The sequence below is a fragment of the Fistularia commersonii genome, chromosome 12 (genome assembly GCF_037954325.1).
Source record: "Fistularia commersonii isolate RoL2024-O1a breed Wild chromosome 12, RoL_Fcom_v1.0, whole genome shotgun sequence".
NCBI lineage: Eukaryota > Metazoa > Chordata > Actinopteri > Syngnathiformes > Fistulariidae > Fistularia > Fistularia commersonii.
In genome coordinates, this window is record NC_141295.1 from 10,425,563 (window position 1) to 10,449,629 (window position 24,067).

A 24,067-nucleotide genomic window follows, 5' to 3' on the forward strand; every position below is an offset into this window, starting at 1 on the left:
TTTGCAGGAGGTGATTCTCGGAGACCTACAGGCTGATACTTCCTACTCCGTATCAGTGGGGGCTTACACCGCGAAAGGGGATGGCGCTCGCAGCAAACCAATTAGCGTCTGCAGTGCCCTACCATGTGAGTAGTAAAAAAAAAAAAAAAAAAAAACGCAACTAATTTATAGAAACATCAAAAAATCGGACTACAAATGCGACCGAGACAAAAGCACATGCAGCGCCGCTAATGATCTTTGAGACTCTAGTTTCGCTTTTTTCTATTCCAGCCCATTAAATCATTTAACGAGCTTATTCCTCACTTGCCATGTCACTACCAGACTCCTCACTCTCTCTATAATGTATTCACTCATCTAGATTTTGCCTTTGTCACATCATCTGTTTCCTTGTGTTTCCTCTTTCCAGTACCTCAGAAGCCCAAACTAATGGTGAGCGCGACTGATTCCGGCACCGCTATGCTGGAGTGGTACCCGCCTCCCAATCCACCGACCCCGCTCCTGGGCTACCGTCTCACCTTCGGCCGCATCGATGTCCTTCCCTTTACGGTGGTGGAGTTTCCGACGAAAGAGACTCGTTACACAGCTCAGGATATCCACAAGGGAGCCACCTATGTATTTCGATTATCTGCACGGAACAAAATGGGCTACGGCGATGAGGCCGTGATGGAGATGACCACTCCAGAAGATGCCCCTATTGGTTACCCGCAAGATATTACCTTGGAGGACGCCTCCGACCGTTACCTCCGCCTGGCATGGAAATCAGTCCCGTTAATTGAGCAAAATGGAAAAATCGTGAAGTACTCGGTGCTCTACAAGGATATAAACAGTCGAGGAAACGCCTCAGAAGTTGTGGTGCCCACTCCAGGGTCAAGTGTTTTGTTGGAGGATCTGAGTGCAGACACTGTTTATGATATCAGGGTGTGTGCATTCACTGCTGTCAGCCCAGGGCCTTACAGTCCAAGTGTCCAGTTTAGGACTCAGCGGCTGGACCAAGGTAGGATCAAACTCGCTTCCCACAGATCCATCTCATTTGGTTGAGGTGCGAGGACACGCTTTCTAACTGCACGCGTGCATCGTTTCCCCATGAACCCACACATTCCCACACGCCAACACACACACACACACACACAGGCCAGTCTGGTGGCAGCATCCTAAGTCTCCTTTTTCGTTGTCTTGTCACTGTAGTCTTAGATTCAACGTCTTTTTCCCAAATTAAGGTAAGAGTCTCGGGTCTTGGTCAAATTCCTCTGTGCAGTAACACTGCGTGCTGATCAGAGCCGATACCTAACATCATTTGTACTAGAATAACACACAGGTAAGGCCATTGCGCGTGTGTATTGGATGGCTAAAAAATAAACATGCCTATGTTTGTTTCCTTTTTTTTTATGTTTCATCATATAGTGTTTGCCACCAACTTCCGAGTCAAGGCCGCTATGAAGAACTCCATTCTACTATCCTGGGAGATCAGAGATAAGAACCCTACTCAGCCTTTTACTGTAAGAACTCCTTAACATTTAAAGACAAACCTTTCAAATGTGGTCAGGTGTTTGATTATAGGATATACTGCTTTCTGTTTGAGCAAAGAAACCAGATCCATCATCACCCTTGTCTTTAGTGTCACCAAAAAAGCTTACTGGAGTCCAATTACGCAAGTGACGTGCTGTATTCCTTTAACCCGCTGAATGGGTTTCAGGATAAAAAGAGGAATAAGTGCTTATGTCAGCCATAAGTTTCTCTTGCTCACACAGAGAGAGGGACAGTTTTTCCATTTTGTAATGAGATTAGCATTTTAAGTTGTACAACCGTTAACTCCGTCCTATTTTCACCCAATGTCCAGATTCTGTATGGAAAAGGCCAGTCGGTGGAAGTGGATGGGAAGCAAACCCAGAAGCTGATCACTGGCTTGGAGCCAGATACCCAGTATTCCTTTTTGCTCACCAACCGCGCCAACAGCGCCGGTGGCCTGCAGCATCGCGTCACTGCCACGACTGCTCCAGACATCCTAAAAACCAAGCCAACTGTGGTCGGGAAGACCAACGCTGATGGCATGGTGACCGTGCAGCTGCCATCTGTGCAGACCACAGCTAAAGTCAGGTACTGAGGAAAGTTAGGAGTGAAAAATGTATTGTGGGATATTGTTATAATGATTAAAAGGAAGGATTTTCATTACCGGTGCAGAATTTACTCAAATCATATTGTAAAGAAATTGTTGTGTCGGCCCTGTGAGGCAAATCCAACGTTTCCTCCTGCTGCTGCTGCTTTTCATTTTTAGCTCCATCAGTGGCATTTCTCTCTCTTTTTGAGTGAAGCAGAACAAGTCTAAGGAACTCCCACACCAGGGATGAATGAAAGCACGAATCTCAAACTACTGCATGCGTTTTACAAACCAATGACAAAAATAACTGCGATACACGCACTGCACGGGATCTATCAGGAATCTCTAGTGCGACATCATTTTTACCTTTCTTTTAAGTCCGTACTGCCATTTTCAGTCCAAAATAGCCTTATTCTCCCTTGACACATCAGCTCCAGCTCATTGAATGCCTCAATCGCGAATGTTGGCGATCGTAATCAGCCTTTTGTTGATAGTGACAATAATAAGGCATGCCAAAAAAGCAATTTCTTTTATTTTCAAGTGGGAAATTTCTTATTGATTTGTGTCTCTAAATCTAAAACTGCCCAATTGAAGCTCATATAATTTTATATTGCTCGCCATTTCAGCTTTAGAGATTAACAAATTCCCATTTTCCATTGAAATAAAATAAGTTTATTACACGCGAACGATTTTAGAGTCAGTGGCCTCATTGCTCAGGGGATGCTTATAGTCTCCCTGCAACTGAAAAATATTCTCTATAACCCTGATGCTGTTATTGTTGTTTTCACACGTGGCTGAAGATAGTGTCTCCCTTGACCGAAGACAAAAAAAAAATATGCGCAGTTTAAATTATCTTTACTGCGCTTTACTGTGCAGCCAAAACAGCAATATACTCTGGTATTGGGTATTACCATTCCCCTTCCCAGTCCGTGTATTATTCTCTTACCCTTGTTTACTTGTTGTGTTTCAGGGGTTATTACGTGGTGGTGGTGCCACTGAAGAAGCAGCGCGGGGGAAAGTTTCTAAATCCCTGGGAAGAGCCCGACCAGATGAACCTTGACGAGGTGAGACCCCGTCCGCAGGGTGACGATGGCAAAAACGGCTAACAAGCTCGTAATGTGACACCATTGATAACTCTGAACCATTGAAGAAATATTCGAGTATCAGCGATGATCCAGATGGAGGATGACATGGAGAACCAAAGCAAATCCTAATTACATGCTCTATCAGCGTTTTTAGCGCACGCAAAGAAAACTGCTGAGTCTGTCTTTGTGTGTAATTATCAGTCCCTTTTAATCCGCACATTTTAACGAAACATTCTCTTCTGCATAGCCTTATTTTATCTGACTTTTAAAAGTGTTTTTTTTTTTTTTTTTCTGAAAGTGCATCCACTTGTTATTATTGTAAACTGACCAAAAATCAAGGGTCCCTCAACAGTCATATATCGCTATTAATTAATTCACAGATGCTATGAACAACAGTATTATGCAGACCTGGGCATTCCGGCTCTTTTGGGCATCCCGTACATGAACGAAGAGAACATTTATTCCGTTGATGTTATACAAGTGTGTTGCTTTAATCGAGAAAACAGTGCTTTTTTTTTTTTTTTTGTTGCTTCCTTTTTTTTTTAAATTGGGATGCACCCATGTACCTCTATGATGTGGGTGCATGAACTGAGACATTTGATGCTAGTCAGTTAACTCCTTGAAATGTCAGCTCACACCAAAAACTGAAGTTGACGCAGAACGCTGCGTCTTCAACAAACCCCTAAATATTTATTTTCAGAAGCCAAAGGTAAAGCGATGTATAAGGATTACAATTTGAATGGTCACTACATGACCAAACACGGAGGGTAATTCAGTCATGGCCAAAAGTTTTGAGAATGACACTTTCACAAAGTCTGTTCCTTCAGGATTTTTAGGTGTTTGCCAGATGTTTCTACAGTTGTGTCATTCTCAAAACTTTTGGCCATGACTGTACAAGGATTTGTCTGATGAAGGTAGTCAGATATTTTGCGAGCAAAACTAAAAAACCCACAAGGATATTTTTTTCATAAAGCTTTGCACACCAAGAAATGCAGCTTTCAAGGTAACTCACGCCATATCCCACAAAATCACCAGAAAAAGTAAACAGTGTTTGTTGAACTCTGCAGCACTAATATGCTATCATATAACAATAATAAAAAGAACTTTTTTTTATTTGCATAAAGTTGATCGACTTCATGTCTTTATCATACAGCTAAACACCCTTTTATTGTTTGCAGAGGTCAACACATTAGACCTTCTGAGAACACTGATGAATGATTTTTTTTTGTATTGTTTATTATTGTATTGTTTGTATTGTAACCAGTAGCAGCCAATCAGGATATGTTATTAAAAAAGTACTTCCTTTTACAGTAGGGCATGATTAATATTGAACAGAAATAAGTTTAAGATATCATTGGTTCGGCCCTCCAACATTCAGGTTTCTCATATGGAAAGAATTATAAGAATTATTAATTGGCCACCCCTGGTTATGGTCTGGTCACAGCTATCGTCATTTTGGAAGTAAATGAGTCTAAATACGAGGATTACATCGAGTCATTTGCCATTCTGCCCGACTGAGCAATGAAAAACGATTCTAACTCCACCACCACTAAACAGAAAATATGGATCAATGGCCAGACGGTGTGCAAACAGAGGTCCTCTGAATTCAAATGTGAGCTTAAAAAATAAACCGAAGAGACAAGGTTTGAACTTTTAGCAGCTTAAAATGTAAATGTTTAGCTGTGAAACACAGATCTTCTTAAAGAATACGTCTTGAGAGGAACTTGGCCCGTCAGATGTAGAAAAACATCTGAGAGTTAACTTATACGAGCTCATGAAACGCCATAAAAATGACCATACGCTGAGAATTACCCCAAAACATTTTAATGTTATTTTGCTTTCAGATATTCTTTTCATTTACTTCTCAATATTTTTTTCTATTCTGTCACACATTTGTAAAAAAAAAAAAAAATGTTATTCTTAAGGATCTGAATACAGCGGTGACATGTCCTTGTCTGAGTGAGAACATCCCATCATTCCTCTCCTATCTCCGATCCAAACACATGGGCGTCTTCAGCTGCAATACAATAAAAAAATTGAAAGAAAAACCACAGTGGCGACAACAAAAAGCTATGAGGTTTTACAAGACATGAGGTTTTAATACCAATGTTGAAAAAAGAAAAAGCGTTCGCAAACGTCACTCTCTTTTGTTGACACTATTATTGAGTCTATGTGTGTGGCAAGGAATGTCTCCCCTTCCCCCTAAAGTGAATGTCAGTTATGCCCCATGAGAATATTTGTTTTAAAGTTTCAGAGCCATGTTGAAAATAATGTTATAGATAGACATTTTTTGCTTTACTCTTCTATATTTTACGGCGCCCTCGGGCTCAGTCAGTAGAGGTGATATCTATGTCTATGTAAGATACAGTGTCCAATACATATTTACCTTTCAATAACAGCATCTTAGCTGATGCTCCCTTTCTTGCTGCATTTGTATTTAAAAAATGTGTTTTTATTTCTTACGTTCGCTCCAGCTGCTGAAAGAAATCAACAGGACCAGCGTGAGCCGTGCCCTCCGCATCCGCAGGCAGGCCGGACAATCCGACCCGAGGCCTTACGTCAGCGCTCACTTTAAAACCCTCCCTGTGTCGTTCACGCTCGGCGACAGCAAAAACCACGGCGATTTCCGCAACCGCCCGCTGCAGAACGGGCAAGAGTACGTGTTCTTTGTGCTGGCCCTGCTGGATCTCTCTGAGAACGTGAGTAAAAACAAAAACGCACCAAAAGTTTGTATTTGCCACAGCTTTTCGAAGTAAAAAAAAAAAAAAATCTTTCTCCAGACCATGTATGCCACCAGCCCTTATTCAGACCCCGTGACGTCATCGGATGTGGATCCACAGCCAATTGTAGATGAGGAGGAAGGGCTCTTGTGGGTGGTGGGCCCTGTGCTGGCCGTCATCTTCATTGTCTGCATTGTCATTGCCATTCTACTCTTTAAGAGGTAAGGGAAAGCGTGATGGCATTTTAAAAAGAAAGCAACTTCCGTTTCGCCGTCTTTCTTCAGACCTTCAGATCTTTCAATTTGGTCGAAACCAAAAAGCGAGCGTGTAAAGCCGCTTCTTATTGCAGTCAAAACCAAAGGATAACATGCTTCATTTTCAAAAAGGGGGTCTTGATTGATATCAAAATTTATTTTATACAATTAAACAGTTTATTTGTTTTTTTTTTTTTAATTTCCTTATTTCTTTTAATTTGTTTTTTAATTTATATACAATTTTGGTGGTAGGTACTTCCAAGCCAATTAAAAGATGTCACAGCAGCCATGCCAGTTGTCCCCTAGACAAATCGATGAAGATACGTCTCAAATTAAAAAAAAAAAAAAAATACATTTTCTCTGGTGGAAATATAGGTTTTCCAAAACTGAATTGATTTTTTTTTTTTTTTGTGGTTGATCACATGCCAAAAATACACTAAAGCATTACACAGTAATATCAGGTGCATAGCCACATCATGTCAATGTCAGAAACAGACCTTCAACAAACCATTAATATTATGTAGAACAGATGTAGTTCATAAAAATATGTTCTTAAGTGCATGAAACTGTAATTACATTGCAAAGTAATAAGTACAACTTGAATTACATTGTATCTAATAAAATATGCAACATAATTAGATATAGAAACTATTTTTTCTGCTCTTATAGATTTGCAACAGTATCTCGATACTTGTTCTATTTCAGTTGAAGTTTCATTTCGTTTTTTGTAATCTATTCTCAAATTTTACACAGGTTAGTAATCAAACTTGACTTTGGGAAGGATAACATTACCAGCCCTCATCATCACTCACGATAATCATCTTGTCGAGCGAGGAGGGCCTTTTTTTTTTTAATGCTCATAAATAACCGCTCTAACTTATGCGATGCTGCAAAATAGTTTTTTTTTTTGCAACATTGAAATTCATAAGTACCATTGCGATGGCCCAACCATTATGTCAAACACATGTGTCTGGGCGATGACTTTTGCGCAATGATAGTAGGAAACCATATTCATTCTTGTCATTTTGATTTACACCTGCTGTTCATCTTCTGTGCTATTTAAAGACGCTCATATGCTTCAATGTGAGAAACAGATGAATTGAATGTTGCTTTGGTCCCAGGTGTTTTATGATCAGACAATAATTTTATCCATCCTTGTCTGTCTCTGTATCTGCTCCTCTCTCTGTTTGGACCCAGCAAACCTGACAGGTAACCAACCTCTACCTTTTACTTCCTCTGTCCCCCAGAGATATGCTCCCTCACAGAAGTATTCGACCAAAAACAAAAAAATGCCTGAAAACTAAGAGAACACTTGTCTCACTTTAAAAAAAATGCAGTTATAGATAAATAGCGATTCTGTGTTTCCAGGAAACGTGCCGAGGCTGAAGGAAGGAAGGGCAGTTTTCCCTGCAGTAAAGCCATGTCCTCACACCACCCCACTGATCCCGTGGAGCTTCGCAGAATCAACTTCCAGACTCCAGGTATGCAGGACGCACAACCACAAGCGCAGACATACTCCGAAATTCACCGTCTCAGAGCACTACAAGGCGTATTGGTGTCACTGCTGACTAGAGAGTCATTCCCCCATCAGGCTGTTTGAGGAGGGACTCAGATGAAATATAGATGGGTCAAAATTGACCCAAACACCATATATGTTACTGTAGTTAAAAATGGTAAAAATTAAAAAAAAGGCCTCTGATATGATTATTAATAAGATAAGATAAGATAAGATAAGATAAGATAAGATAAGATAAGATAAGATAAGATAAGATAAAACCTCACCAAATTGTATATTTTATATTCTTCTCCTTCTTCCTCTTTTCCTTCCGGCTTGTCCCTTCAGGGGTTGCCACAGCAAATCAACATTCTCCATCTAATAATAATAATAATAATAATAATAATAATAATAATTATTATTATTATTATTATTATTATTATTATCATTATTGTTATTATTATTATTATCATTATTATTATTATTATTATTATTGGAACTATTATTATTATTATTGTTATTATTGGTTTTTTTTATTATTATTATTATTATTATTATTATTATCATCTCTTTAGCTTTTTTTTACCTGTTTTATTGAAGATGAGGGGTACTCTTTCAAAAGATGGCACTCGGGGCCCACAACAAAAAAATCAAACGTATTTTTTCATGGATAAGGAAGCCCAACAAGGTAACCAAGAGGTGAGAAACAAATCAGATGACAAATAATTGCTCTGAAGGAATTTTATGGCTGATCTAAGACACGGGTCAGAACCAAGCCATTAACAGAACAGATTGTAACAGAAAGCTAACACAAGAGGAATGTTAAAGCCCATCTGGTCCATAAGTACGATAATGTGTCTTTCAGTGTGCACGGTGTGAAGCAGTGGTGCCAGGGATCAGTAGGAACCAGGTCGAAAATTAATGATGTGATGTTTCTCTTGTACATGAGGAGCAGCACCAGTGTGAAAGAATACATATAAAAAGTTGAGCTATTATTTCTATGTTTTCACACATTTCTGGTTCTCCAGGTAGCGTTCAGCCTGCAGCTTTTCATTTTTTAATTTTTTTTTGGTCTGCGTACTTAAGCATCGACTCAGAATCTGCCGCAGCACTCTCACGACGCCAACCATTAGTATGCCTCGCCATCAACAGAGATACGGTGTACATTTACATCAGACGCGGTGGGAAAACTTAATTGATCATTTCAGTTACCCCTAACCGGCGTAGCGGCTTTTTCAGGTGACTTTTTGGATTTACATAAGCTGGCTCTCCTAATGATTTACATCCAGGAGGTTAGCGTTCTGCTCTCAGTGATAATTGTATTTTCTGTGTGTGCCGTAAATTCCCCATAACGCAAATCACGGTGAATTTAGTGAGTTGAACCAATTAGCTCTGGTTGTAAAAATGACGGGATGGTAACATTTCTGAGTAAAAAGAAGCATGTGGCAGATCCTTTATTTGTTAATCTGGCGGATGTAGGAAAAGTGGTACGGCAGTTTCTCAATGGGTATTCAGAATAGGATATAATGCTCTGATTGGTTACATTCATATAACAAATGGATGCACCCTGATGAGACATTTACAGACAAATTACAGCCGCCTCAGAGGCCTCGTGAAGGACCGCCTGCAGAGATCACCCATTGCTTTTGAATTTTTTCAACACAAGCCCCCCCAAGGCATTTACATTGCACACCTTAGATTTATCACAATAAATTCCTTCACCGGATCGGTCGTTGGGTGCGATTTTTAAGAATAACGTTTGTCTGTTATTAGAAAATTAACTGTGATGTTGTTTCCTTTTCAGCCTACCGCGTATCAGTGTACCGTGGTTATCGCCGTTTGTCAAGTTAGTTTGTCTCAGTCCGCCACAGATCTCAGTCTCTCATTTGCCTCCCCTCTCGACGTTTCATTTCTTTCTTTTTTTTTAATATTCTATCCATACCTCCTACCTTTACATTTTCACTCACACTAACCTTCCATCCCACATAGGATGAAGCTGCTTGTTCATCAAAATACCTCTGGAATATTTCTTCAAAATCTTTTTTTTTTTTTTTTTCATGCTGAATTTTTAACCGCCTCTGTCATAGTCTTTTTTTATCTCCACCCGCAGTGTGTATACTCTGAGGACATATTTTTGTGCTTCAGTAACTTTCAGAACACGCACATTGTTCTTTCTGACTGTCTGGAGAGAAAATGGTCACTTAACAAAAAAACACTTCCATTTGCTTCCTCTTTCTGACCATGGACAGTACACTAAACAACACCTCCTCTGAGAATCCTCTTAACTCTTAACATTTTCCTCCAGAAAGTGTAGTTGTACACGTTCCAAAATGGCCCTTCTTTTTTTTTTTTCTATTTCTGTGCTCGGCAGGCATGGCAAGTCACCCACCCGTCCCCATCTCTGAGCTGGCAGATAACATTGAGCGCCTCAAGGCAAACGACAATCTCAAGTTCTCTCAAGAGTACGAGGTAGGAATGATGATTATCTCTCTCCGAAAATCTAAAATTTGAGAAATTAATCTAGTTTTGATGCAGTCGCACACGTGTTTATCGCTGACTTATCACTTTCAATTTCGGCGGGGCCCCCCTCTCTTTTTGATGGTGCGCGTTCTCCTGTCTTGTCGATTCTGAGTCGCCTTCATGGGACGGCGTGAGATAAAGCGTATTTCTCCCCTCCTTCTCTCCCTCTCTCTCCCTCTCTGTCTTTTTCTCTCTCCGCTGTCATGTCGTTATCTACGAAAATACAAAAAAATTTAAAGTTGAAGCTCGGAATCCGGTTCGCTTACAGCCAGATTGTTATCAAATCTCAATTTCTGCTCCCCCATTGCAGAAAGAGAAGAAGCGGAGATAAACACGAGCGGCCCCGGAGATACGAAAGAAAGTCATCTACACTTAAACAACCCTTGTCGATTACTTTCTTCTAACTTGCGCCGTAGTCCTCTTCGAACAAACCACCTCGTCGGTTTGAGTCGCTAATGCATCGCCTATGGAGCTTCGCCGAAAGCTTTCTTAGAATGGCGGGGTGTTTTGGGTTTTTTTTTTCGGCAGAAAAGACAAGTGTCCATTTGGGCCGATTGAGACGTAAGCGGTAATTGGGCAACACAAAAGTGACATACGCGGACCGGCACGGGGCACATTATGCAAAGAGTACAAAAACAGAATGGGGATTTCGTTAAAGAGAAAAGCATCAGGAGAGTGGATAAGGGAGGAGGGGATGGGAAGGCGCGGGGGGAGACAGCGAGGGAGAAGCTGTGCGGTTTGGAGTTTGGAAGCGCTCGGTAAAGCCTCACATTCTCTCTGCATGACTGTGTGCTTTGTTCGGTGCTGAACCCCTAACGAGGGAATGAGAGAGATGGATGGAGAAGGGATTGAGGGAGCGAGAGAGAGTGAGAGAGAAAGAGAAAGAGAGAGAGAGAGTGGCCAGAAATGATTGCGGTATAATAATCAGACACACATGATGCTCGGCAGCATAGCGGGAGGAGTGCTGGAAAACACACATGCGCGCACACACACACACACACACACATGCGTCCGAGCGGTACCACTCCCCGTCCTCCATATTTTTACCGACCAAACCATAATTATGTGTTGTAAAAAAGAAAAAAAAAATCAGAATTGTTAAATTGCTCTGGCTCTCTCTTCTCACCGTCCCTCGCCATTGACAGCTCCATAATGACCTCATGTCTGCCTCTCCCAGCTAACAGAAACGGTTACACTGTAATTACCCTCCAGGAACTTAATGTGTTGGTCTAACACAACCAAACCCATCTCTCCCGGAGGAATTTTATTGCGCTTGTATCATCTTTCGGCGGTATTTAAAAAAAAAAATGAAAATCGGAAAGTCCCTTGAATCGTTTTAGATCGTTGAAATAGCATTTGTCTGTATTCTTGTCAAAGTTCGATCGTAGAATATTTATTGTCCTTTTCGGACTCGACTTATATTGCGAAAAAATGCACGCCGAGCACCAAAAAAGTGGGTCAACGGCAAGGTGAAGGTGGTGAGGGGCCCAAGCTGATGCATTGCCTTCAAGGTTTTTTTGGGGAAAAAGGCTTGCACAGATGCCGAGCAATCATGATAATCTGGAGGTTTTGGGCAAGAAAAACATCAAATGCAAAATGTAATTTTTTTTTTTTTTGCAAGAGCACCACAGGATGGTCCTGTAAAACTCAAATTTGTGGGAATGTATAATCCTGTGCTGGCTAGACGCTATTATAGCATTTAAGCAGTTATGAGCTTGTAAAACAGTGGATTTCAGCCACGGCAGTTTAGTCATCATTTGTTATTAATGTCACATTTGTTGTTGTTCTACTTAATGAATATGTATCTGAAGAATGAACAGACAACTCAGACCAAAACTAACATTAACAATAAAAATTTCCCAAAGAAAGTTTTCTACCCTGGCACAAAGTTTTTTTTTTCTTTTTCTCACAGTCAATCGACCCCGGTCAGCAGTTCACGTGGGAGAACTCCAACTTGGAGGTCAATAAACCAAAGAACCGTTACGCTAACGTCATCGCCTACGATCACTCCAGGGTCATTCTCTCCAGCATCGAAGGTAAGATAAACTCAATCCAGCCGTGTGAGGGGGTTTGAACAGATCCATGCATTGACACTTTCAGAAAATCAGGCCATTCCGAGTGCTTTTTCCAATGGTCTTAAGGTTGTAGTTTCACGGTTAGATTCAGATGACTTTTACATGCAGAGGCAGACACATTTTAGCAGGTTACAGTAACAGCGTCCCTGGCTCTAGTCAGACTAGGTGCTTTTCTGTGTTGGGCTCCTCCGGGTTCTCCGGTTTTCCCCCTAGTAATTGTAGTAATTGGTGACTAAATTGTCCAGTGTTGTGAATGGTTGTGTGTCTCTATACCAAGCCCTACGATCAATCTGCGATCGGTCTAGATCAACCCTGCCTCTCGGCCAGTGACAGCTGGGTTTGGCACCGACCCCCAGCAACCCTGAGCGAACGCAGGAAAAGTCATATAGCGCAGTGGACCCCTATCTTTTATAACACCGGACCGGTCAACGCTTGACAATTTTACCGCGGACCAGGGGGGGAGGGGGGGTGTGGGCGGTACATGTAGGTTGTTTATATTGCGACTGTAATAATAAATCCACCTTTTCCCCTCCGTAAAGAAACTTTCCTTCCGACGTCTGTTTTTTACTCTTTTTGCTAGTTGTGAGTTACATTTTTGGCACTGACCGAGATGTAACCGAGAGATTCCGGTGATTTTTCAAAATAAAGATTGTTCAGACTAGGATAATAAATCCAACGGAAATAATTGATTATTTCTTGTGCGGCCCGGTACCAATTGATCTACAGACTGGTCCGCAGCCCGGGGGTTGGGGACCACTGATATAGAGAATGTACGAATAAATGTTTGTTGGTGTTACTGCATAACACCAACAAATGTGTTGCGACGTTCAAGCTAGAAGTCAATGTCCACTTTTTTTTTGTCCCATGTTTTTTTTCAGTGTCCTCCTCTTCTGTTGACCAAAAAAAAAAAAAAAAAAACATCCCGACCTACTCGATGATATCAAGATTTAAGAAGGTCTTAGATGTGAGGATGGGAAAAGGCCTGCTTGGTTCTTTAAAGATGACGGATATGCTTGCTTTATTGCTGTCTCGTAAAACATAGCTTCCCCCCGATACCTGTCAAAATCCTTGGCTTTGCTCCAATCAGGCGATCATGATCTGCTTCCCAACATACGGTCAAGATGAATGATCTTTTTACCGTCGTAGAATGATGAGCCAGATGTGTTTTTTCGGTATCTATGGAGATAGGTTCGGTTAAGCAAGACTGTTCACAGAGGTATGCGTGATGAGGCTAGCCGTAGCGCGTTCCCACGGGCACAAAGGTACGACTTAGCAAGGAAAAACAAGGGATATGGGAGTTAGCTCAGCAATTCTGAAACACCCCATGTCAGTGTATGGTCAAATTGGTGTAGTTTGCATGCTCAAAACAGTACCTGCTGCGATCCATCATCTACATGCAGTTTATCTCTACTGCACAAATAGTGCTGCTTCATTTCTATGATCCAGGATTTTCACTGTTTAATGTGTCGGTATGATGAATCTACTTCCTCCTCAGATTATTTTTTATTGTTGATCGGTGGTCCCATGATTCAGTTCAAAATGCTCCATTTCTGTTTGTGCACCGCTCTTTCACTGTGCATTTAACCCCCGAGGGTTCTCCGAGCAACACCGCTTTGTGAAATAGGTTTCCAAACGGAACGCAATTGCGACACGGCGCGCAAATTTTAGGGTCTTTTACTTAAACTTTATTGTCTGTGGAGATAAATTAAGATCAACCTTTATTTAAAGCACATTAATTTAATTTCACGGTATGCCCACTTTATCGGATTCGGGCATTTTGAGCCATTTAAAATTAGGAGAGAAAAAAAAATGTCCAAGTTCCGTTCTTAGGTTTCATTTAGACGCATAATCACCCTCCTCGGCCAGGAAAGACCCGAGGCAGAGACACTGGCAGCGTCTGTGCGAAGGCAGAGAGGCAGTAGGAGGCCAAGCCCAAACAGATGAGCCTTATCTGAGCAGAGCATGTGTGGAGCAGCTACCCACACCCCCACCTGTCCCGGAGCTCTGGCTGCCTGTCTCTCTTAGAGCTTAAAACACAGATACTTTTGAGCAAGTCCTAAGACGTAAAATTCGGCGCTCACACGCGTGCTTTGCACTGGAGATTTAAAGAACATGCGCCGGATGTGCACCCGCCACAGATATGCACTTTTGCTCCCAGTCTCATCCAAACACGCTCACCCACACGAACGCCCTGCCAAGCCGGTGTAGCCACCGAGTGACTGGAAGTGATTGTTTATCTGCACAATACGTCTGTTGCGCTCCCTCGCGATGAAGTTGTAGCATATCAAAGCGTTTGGTTAATCTGTCGTCGGAAGGGTGATGGTGATAAACATATGCTAGAAGCTCCTCTCGTCGTCTGTCGCCATCCAATTTAAAACGAGCTGTATAAGCACCCCGTAGTCTTCTGTCATTTAAATGATGTTTTTATGTCTGTGCGTGTGTGTGTGAGTGAGGGGGGGTTTTCGGGTTGGCGCTGTGTGGGGTTTCAGCTCGGGATTTCTACAACTGTTGAACAGAATCGAAGGTGCGCTGAGAAAATAAAAGCCTGAAAGAGGAGAATCCGTCGCAGGAGTTTCTCCCTGTCATGATTCCTCTGTTTGCTCACTGACATCTGTCTCTCTACTGTAAACGTAAGACGACTCAAAAAGGAGTTTTGTGTCCCGCTTTGGCAGAATCAGGTCACGGCCGGATGGACGCGTGCGTGATTGTGTGTGTGTGTGTGCGTCTGTGTGTGTGTGTGTGTGTGTGTGTCCGTTTGCATGTTTTCCTGTTTGGATGTGTGTGCTTGTTCAAGCTATGACTCAGTGATTTCGGGGATTATGGTATTAGGCCCCAGATGAGCGGGACTGATCCGAAATCAAACACACACACACACACACACGCAGATACTCACAGAACACACATGCACGCGCATAAACATCCAATCCTTTCCAGGACAAGCAGTAGCAGCCCAGTCTTACACAGAGACATCCTTGCAGTCATATTGCCATTCAAAGCGACACATTCAGAGTGTTCTCAGATTAGGACCCGTGATCGTCTTAGCATGCATTATAACACAAGACGACCAAACAATTGCAGCGGCAGAGGCCGAGGCCCTGTGAATATATGAATTTTTCTGCCACAATCTTGTGTGACACACACTTTATAACTGGCGGATAAACCGGCTTTCATGGTTTTTTGACTTTGAATAATCCCTATAGATGACCTTAGACTGAAGAAAGAAACAATTGAACTCACCTGCAAATCAATTTACGTCTATTGTTGTGTGCGTCAGAGACATACAGGATCCCCCAATCCATTAAAGATTTGATGGTGGGGACACACATTTGGCCGTCTATGAATGCTGGGTTTGTCAGAACTGGTTGGATTTTTCTCTTTCTCTCTCTCTCTCTTTCTCACCGTCTGTTCCCATCTGCTTGTTTCCCTGCTTCACGCTCACCTCCCTCCTCCCCTCATAACCTCTTTTTTTCTTATTCTGCAGGTGTGCCAGGCAGCGACTACATCAACGCTAACTATATTGATGGCTATCGCCGCCAAAATGCTTATATCGCTACTCAGGGCTCCCTTCCTGAGACCTTCGGGGACTTTTGGAGGATGGTCTGGGAGCAGCATACAGCCAACATTATCATGATGACCAAGCTGGAAGAGAAGTCTAGGGTAAGAAAAGGGTGGAAAAGAATAACATCCGTATTTGGTAAAGATAAGATAAGATAAGATAAGATAAGATAAGATAAGATAAGATAAGATAAGATAAGATAAGATAAGATACAACAAGCGAGGAAAATCTTAAAATTAATAATCTTTATTAATCTTAACTTTTTCGATCTCCAAAAAACTAAAGACCTCCCTCTCCACCTTGATATATTTTCGGGGGATTTTTTTTAAGGCAAAGACTCTTTTGCTGAAGTCCTTTTAAGGTGATTTCCTCCAAATCTGGGAGTAATTTCTGTTAACCCCCACTCCCCCGCCCCCCTGCCCAGTATTTTCCCATGCTCTTGAAAGGCTGCAAGCGAATTATCAGAGAGAGAGGCAAAGAAGCAAAACAAGTTGTTGTTTTTTTTAACAAAAGAATAATTTCCTGGTACCAAAAGTGCCTGTATTTTTTGTCTCAATTCCATCCACAAAAAAAAAAAACTTTTTTTTTTTTTTTTTTTTTTTTTTATTTTGCTGGGATGAACACTTTAAACTTGGCATAAGAAGACTTAAATTACAGAACTGAAATAACCAAAAGTATTTGAATCAGACTACAAACACACGGGGAGATTAGAAATGTAATATCCAGCATGTAGACTACTCCTGCGTGTTAGCGAGCAATTTACCTGTATAAAACCTGATGTTGCTTTATTTTCTTTTCCTTTTTTTTTCTTTAAGATGTTGCAGGCCTCATCTTTTTAAGCTGTTTTCTCAGAAGATGTATTAAAGTGCAAACAGGATATTAATAACACTGACTTGTGCTGAGTAAGACTGGCATTGCTATTGTAGAATTGGGAAGTCTATTGTGCAGTGTGTTAGGAGAAGGCAGAGCTGTGTGGCAGGATAAGAAAGACCTGGTGTGTAAGTGGAATATAAATGGGGTGCAAGAGAAAGGGGCTGAATGTAGAGGAATTATAGGGGTCATGGTAAGGAACGTTTTTAAAATGCAAAGAGCGAGGTGAGGAGGTTGCAAAAGCTTAAAAATATGACCAAAGCAGGGAGGGAGCAGTATGAAACATTTGGAAAAGGTCAGGAATGGGCGGATTTTCGTTAATTGACATATCTGACAGGATGGACACATTTGAATATATCTGGGGGGTGGAAAAAAAACTTCATAAGTAAACTTAAGAGTCTCGGTGGAGGAAGGACATCGCAATTTGACAAGTGAAACATGACACGAGTTGGTCTCACGTCGTTGATCAGGAATCTAGTGCAGGACAGTACAAGAGAATGGTAAGGGCGACTAGTGGAAAACGCAGCTAAATTATGTAACGTAATGAATCGGAAAATAATTTCCTCAAAGGGGATTTTCGCTTTTATTAAAAGAATACACGTGTGAGTGAAAAAAAAAAAAGAAAAGAAAAAAAATCAGTTTAATGAGAATGTCATGTACGAATAAAGTGAACAAGAATGGCTGGAGGTGTGAATTGCGATGAAGCACTAACCAATTATGTCCAGAGCCCTTTGCAGAAAGTGATCCTTTCCTCTCATCTTGCTTCTTTTCCTGTTAACCTTGTGTTAAAACTCTGTTTCCTTTTCAACTTTTTCCAACTGTCTATGTTGTGTCTGTTTGACCCTCAGATGCCCTCTTATTTCTTCTCTAAGGCAAGACTCGCTTTCTCTCCCTTACTAATAACACTCTCACCTCACATGGTTATTTTTTCTGCCCGGCGCCTTTTTTTTTTTTTTTTTTTCACCGTTCCCCTTTTTTTTCTGTGCACCGACCAGTGCATTGAGTGAGAATGCAAAAATGTTTTGAAATCACCACAAGGCATTCATACTAAGTCTTCATCTAAATTTGCTTTTTTTTTTTTTTTTTTATTATCGCAACCACCGCTGTTTGGAAACGGAGCACATTAGCGTCCGCTGTTTGCACAATCACGTCCGAAACTGATTCGCCCTTTGCCTGTTTAATGCATAAAGCGTATGGAGGGTAGCCATGAAAACACATTCTCTATATCATGTGGTTCTCATGTGACCGCGCTATAATAAGGTTGGGTTTTTTAAAAAATATTAGTATAATAAGTATTATTGGAATTTGCAATTCCTGCTTGAATTCCCAATTTAATAGTAAAGTTGCACCCATTTGTATGGGTATGATGCTTGTTTATAAAATACTTATGGTGATAGCAGAGATGTTAGAACATTGTGTCTTGAGGAATCTCGCCGGTATCCATCCTTTCTAGCGGCAGGCAAGCCACACGCAAACGGTTACTCCGGTGGGCCGTATATCAACGCGCTAATGTGGTCTTCACACGAGACTTGTGCCACCTTGATCCTGCGCAGAGTTTCGGCTGCGGTTCGGGCCCCCCTACGTAGACAGCCATCCCCCGGTCCCGTTGAGTGTCTCAAGGTCTAGAGGGAAAACAACAGTCGAAAAGCTGTAATTACAGCCCGAATCCTTCCCGGGCCAAAACGTATAATCCCCAGTCTGGAGCAGTGGAATGCAGAGCAAGCTGCACTGTGCTCCCCGCTGTCTTTGATGTGAGGACTGGAGGGATCAGCACATAGCATTTGGTTTGGCCTGATTCTGCCAAGACCCTCCTTCCCCCCACCCACCCACCCTCCCTCTCTCCCTCCGGGACGGTTCCCTTCTTCTGTGGTCTCTGAGGCTGAGCTGAAGAACTACAAATATGACCGCTCGGCGCAGGGGGAATTCGGAGTGTCTCGGTGGCCTCGGAATGCCTGGATTCGGTGTGCTCGTTTTTTTTTTTTTTTTTTTTCGAGGGGCCGGGGGTTAGAAGCTGGAATGCGGGGTGATGCGTAACGTCAAAAGGCGAGCGATACTTTAGGTATCGCTCGATTTTTCCAGCGCTGTGGTGGATCTGTACGAGAACAGTGGTAATTTCATGCCACGCGGCATTAGGAGCAACGTGTATAAGCTTCACACATCCCAGAAAGCAGAACCCCCTTTTCTGTCACTCTTCACTTCTCACACTCTCTACAATCTCTTCCACATGCTGGGTCGTCTCTATATGCACATATTTTCTGAGCATTACTGTCTGAATATTTCAAAATCTCACTGATCTGCTTCAGTTTCCCCCCTTTTTTGGTGTGTGTGTGTGCGTCTGTAAATGCACCCCCCACCTCCCCATGCACTGACTTTAGCTTTCTCTTTCTCTTAAGCAATCTATACACCGATTCCCAATTTCTCCGCATCCCCGTGAAAATATATGCCCTCTTCCGTTTTTTCAGGTGAAGTGCGATCAGTACTGGCCAACTCGAGGCACAGAGACCTACGGCCTCATCCAGGTCACTCTGCTTGACACAGTGGAGCTGGCCACTTACTCTGTCAGGACCTTCGCTCTTTACAAGGTAAAGCATTTAGCATTTAGTTTGAATATGACAGGTTTTTTCCCACATTTGTATATTCGAAGCATCGTCGTTGCGACCTATTTTCGTCCGCGCCGTCGGTGCGCTAATTCTCGAAAATAGATTTTCATACGCGGATATAAATCCCGACATATGTCATCGCTCATTGTCTTTAAGAAACCAGAAACAGACCGCTCTGTTTTCCGATGCATTCCTTCATTACCAAGTAAAATGACTCGTTTTGGAATTAATGTTACATTTAATATTCCGCCAACAGATGCTCTGTGTACTTCAGAGTTTTCTGAAACATTTTAGAAAGTGGGTATCAAAACGGGAGATTTTTCTTCTGCCGTTTGTTTCCGCAGACGGACGCGATCAGTAGCTGCTTGTGTGTTTTTGATGTATTTGTTTGAAAAATGATAAAGGAAGAAAAAAAAAAGAGAATGCCCAATCCAACTCGGGCTTATGCTTGTTTTTCCCCAGCCCTTTTGCAGCTTACCACAGCTTTGAGGACTCTAGCTGAGCGGCATAAACGCTCAACGGGAATTTCAGGAAGGGCTTTTTTTTAAGCGCTCACGGGGTTCGGCGATGATACGACTGTCTTTTTCGTTCTATGTCTTTCCAGAGCGGCTCCAATGAGAAGCGTGAGGTTCGTCACTTTCAATTCACGGCCTGGCCGGACCACGGGGTACCCGAACACCCCACCCCGTTCCTGGCCTTCCTCCGCAGGGTTAAAGCCTGCAACCCCCCAGATGCCGGACCCATGATCGTTCACTGCAGGTATTTTTTTTTGGTTCATTTTCCACGGTCAAGCTGTATTTCAAGGTGAGTGTGTGTTTAATAAACACACGATCCCTCCGACTAAAGTCTATAAAATTTCACACACTGTCAGTGCACATGAACATCGGACCTTGTTCCCATGATCAAAGTTGCCTCCTTCCAGCGGCAGCCGTATAATATTTCACAAACAACAATAAATGTCACTATCTCGTCTTGATGGATTTTTTTGAGCAGCGACAATTAACCGTTTCACTTGGAAGAGGGTGACATTTAGTTTGAATAATACAACAGCAGGCTACTGTCAGCCGCAGTCCTTGGCTGCAGGCAATGTGGACTCACATGCAATTCACCGCTTGATTCCAAAGGGGTTTTTCAAAATGTTTCAAAAATAAAATTAAACAAAAAAACACCTCCCGTGTGCGCGCATGCATACGAGCTTTTTTTGAGATTTCACTTGCTTTCATGATTTAAAAAAAAAAAAAAACAGAAGAGTCCATGTGAATACATAGGAAAGCGTTCAAATATGTTGAACCGAAACGTAATTGTCCTTCTTTTCTGCATCCCCTCTTCACACCGGCTTAGACATCCACGGTCCGCATCATCTCCGAGGTTTAGCAACGCTGGCCGTCTCCACACCGGCTGCGTTGAGCGCGCGATTAAGAAGTGTTTACCGTTAGAAGGTTTAACGTTTAAACTGGTGGTAAGCGCGGGTTTATAACTTTGTATTTTAATGAGCCGTTGCCTGAGCAGCCAGAGGCTCACGGATCTGTTGGAGGGAGATTTGGAAACTTGTCACCGTAATGTTGGCACGGTATTGAGCAGCAATGTGCAGTTAGGGGAGGCTGAGGGTGGGAGAGGGGGAAGAAGTTAGACAGTAGCTGAGGGAATAGAGAGCAGCGGCTCTTCAAAAGGAGATCGTGCGGTACAGATGGGGTTGAGGGGAGGAACAAGTAGATCCAGAGATCTGAGCGGAGTCTGCAAAATATTGACGTCAGGTTTTGTGAGAGTGAATAGTGAATGAAAGAAAAAAAAAGGAAAGGTGAAAACAGTGACGGTAAAATACACAAAAGTCGAGTGAAAACATGTCTGGGCCCTTTTTTTGAAAGGTACTTAGACCTAAAATAATGAGGCAGAGATTCAAAGTGTGTGTGTGTGTGTGTGTGTGTGTGTGTGTGTGTGTGTGTGTGGGCGGGTGAGGGAGGAGAAGGGGGGGTTGCTTGGCAGAAGGAGAGCTCTTTATTTTGTATCAAACAATGGCGCAAACCAAATTTGACTTTACCAAAAGACACTCAAACGCACACACACATACAATGACATTAATTTAACCAAATAAAGAGGTTTTATTTGCTTATACGAACTTGCCTGGTCATTCATGCTTTGGCGGCTCAAAATGATGCGTTCTGGGTCAGCAGCTGAATGTATTACATTTCCGGATGTTATGTCGATAGAGGATATCTACTTAATGCCATTGCTGACTCATTGCCGATGTCAATTTTTACATCCTTTGTTGGAAATTCTGCCGGCCGACATCTTTCGAGTTATACAGCACCTCCGCAATCTATAACACGGACAGATTTGAACCAGTTTTGAAGTAACACGTGGATATAATTACTTTGCTGATCTTGTTTTCGGGGCTTTTTGCTACTTCGGCAGCGCCGGAGTGGGCCGCACCGGCTGCTTCATCGTGATCGACGCCATGACGGAGCGGATCAAACACGAGAAGACCATCGACATCTACGGCCACGTTACACTAATGCGCTCGCAGAGGAACTATATGGTCCAGACAGAGGACCAGTACATCTTCATTCACGATGCGCTGTTGGAGGCCGTGACGTGCGGGAACACGGAAGTCCCGGCCAGGAACCTTTATTCGTACATCCAGAGGCTGACGCAGATCGAGCCTGGGGAGAACGTAACAGGCATGGAGCTCGAGTTTAAGGTGAGACAAAGTTGCCGCATCCCTCGTGTTTTCTATGTTTTGTTTGCTCGAATTGATTTGCGGGGGAACCGGCGGGAGGCACGGCGGCACATCGCTTAGCAAGAAGGTCCATCGCTCGATTCCGGATGCCTTTGTGGGTTGAGATGGCATGTTCTGTTCTCCGGCGGGTTTTTCCGGTTGCCTCCCGCGGTCCAAAAGCATATAGTGAGTTCACTGGAGAACCGAGACTTCCTAGGTGTGTGAATGAGAGACTGAATGGTTGTACGTCTCCATATGTGGCCTTGTGGTCAACTGGCAACCAGTGAAAGGTTAAACTCCGCCCTTTCACCCGAAAACAGTCGGGTTCGGCTCAAGGCCCCTTGCGATGCGATCCGATAAATGGTTTAGACAACAAATGGATGAATGAATGATATGTGAGTGCTCAAAAATCGTTCACTGATGTTTGCCCCCAGTAGTCCATGGCTGTCTCTGTGACTGAAAGCTTCCAACTTGTACATTCTCACGTTGTGGGTAAAAGATCGGGGTCCGTTGCACCGAAGCAACTGTGAAGTTGGTTGGCTGTCGATAATCAAGGCTTTATCACAGCCTTTTAAGAATAAATTGCTATTGATGGTTTTGCGGGCTTCTAAGCGCCTGTGTCTTGTATAGAAAAATACCGTTTATATGGTTTATTTGTTGTATGAACCATCAAAGACCCCGAAGCTTGAGGTGAGATTTCCATTTTTCAACTCTTTAAAGTAAACTTGCCTCATTTTCTAAAAGTTTCCTTTGTAGCTGTCTTAAAAAAAAAAAGGAAGACGAAGGGGAGACTAAATGTTATTTTTCCGAAATGTCAAAGTATTTCTTTAATGTGCTTGTTCGGAGGAGAAAGAAAAAGAAAAAGAAAAAAAGAAAAAGAAAAAGAAAAATCACGGATGGTAAAACCCTCCTTTGTGTCTGTTTGTGACTTTTCATGAAAAGATATTTTTCTCCAACGCAAGGTGGACAAACATTCTCCTCAAGGACAAACTTTTATATCCATGAGTCAGGAATACCTTTTTATAATCTTCGGACATTGTTTCCATGGCTCTTACCGTCTCATTCCTCTCAGAGAATTTTTTTGTATAATCGGTATGTATGGTTACATTTTGAAAGGGATTATGGGATCAGACCTTTTGAATCTAAAATAGGGAAGCAAACATGAATATAACCACACAGCAAAAACAAGTAATGTTGACACTCACAATAACATATATATAAGATATGAAAGGAATAGAGCAAAGTATATGTATATATATATAAATAGTAACATTTTAGTCACAGAAAACGCCTGGTTGACGGTAAAACCTCCGTTTAATAAGCAAATACCTGTTGTTGGCAACAGCCACGCCACAGCAGCTTGCAATACAACTTTGTTCCCGCTTAAATCCAGGTAAAAAAAAAAAACAGAATCCCTTGCACCCCAAACCACACCTACAAAATTCCCAGCAACCCAAAACTCACACAGAAAACAAACATCCATAATAACCTCAATATTTATGACTCGCTACTATATATACATATATATATATATATATATATACATACACATATATTATACTATACTACTATACTATACTGTACTATTCTATACTACTATACTATGCTACTATACTACATATATGTATATAAAAAATACATATATTATTTATTTTATTTTATTTTTTTTTATATATAAATAATTGTCATGCAGAAGTGAATTCTGGAGTGATTCTGTTGGTTATTTGTATTTTCATTTATTCCAAACTGTTTACATTTACCTCCCTGCCCAGACAAGTCCCCTTCGTGCCTGTCGGGGTGAAATCCGTTCACCACGCAGGTATATTGGAAGCAGGTGGCTTGAACGTTTCAGGGAATGGTTTATGTCTGGCGGGACGCGGTTAACACAAAGCCACTCGAACCGGTCCCCTCCGCGTCAGCGTTCCTGTTCTAATGGAAGTCGTCTCCTCACAATGACAATGAGCCGAATTGCTTTCCCGGCTTTATGGTGATGGGAAACATATGGCGTGGCCGTCCCCATCCGCCGAATGTCTTTTTTAGCTAAACATTAATCGGGCATTCCCCGGGTCCTGTCTGAACCG

The 24,067-nt window shown here is 42.1% G+C and overlaps 1 protein-coding gene across 1 annotated transcript in view; it reads left to right on the forward strand.

Annotated features, from left to right (window-relative positions):
* The window catches only part of ptprdb (protein tyrosine phosphatase receptor type Db), a 159,447-nt gene that overhangs the window by 129,852 nt on the left and 5,528 nt on the right, over positions 1 to 24,067 (forward strand). The window contains exons 23-37 of the mRNA XM_086156972.1: positions 8 to 125; positions 407 to 994; positions 1,402 to 1,496; positions 1,838 to 2,094; positions 3,066 to 3,159; positions 5,655 to 5,879; positions 5,961 to 6,121; positions 7,523 to 7,635; positions 10,021 to 10,118; positions 12,082 to 12,205; positions 15,726 to 15,901; positions 17,519 to 17,542; positions 19,133 to 19,252; positions 19,875 to 20,029; positions 21,683 to 21,968. Coding sequence (XP_086013098.1) covers positions 8 to 125; positions 407 to 994; positions 1,402 to 1,496; positions 1,838 to 2,094; positions 3,066 to 3,159; positions 5,655 to 5,879; positions 5,961 to 6,121; positions 7,523 to 7,635; positions 10,021 to 10,118; positions 12,082 to 12,205; positions 15,726 to 15,901; positions 17,519 to 17,542; positions 19,133 to 19,252; positions 19,875 to 20,029; positions 21,683 to 21,968 — 2,634 coding nt within the window. The remainder of the gene's footprint in view (positions 1 to 7; positions 126 to 406; positions 995 to 1,401; positions 1,497 to 1,837; positions 2,095 to 3,065; positions 3,160 to 5,654; positions 5,880 to 5,960; positions 6,122 to 7,522; positions 7,636 to 10,020; positions 10,119 to 12,081; positions 12,206 to 15,725; positions 15,902 to 17,518; positions 17,543 to 19,132; positions 19,253 to 19,874; positions 20,030 to 21,682; positions 21,969 to 24,067) is intronic.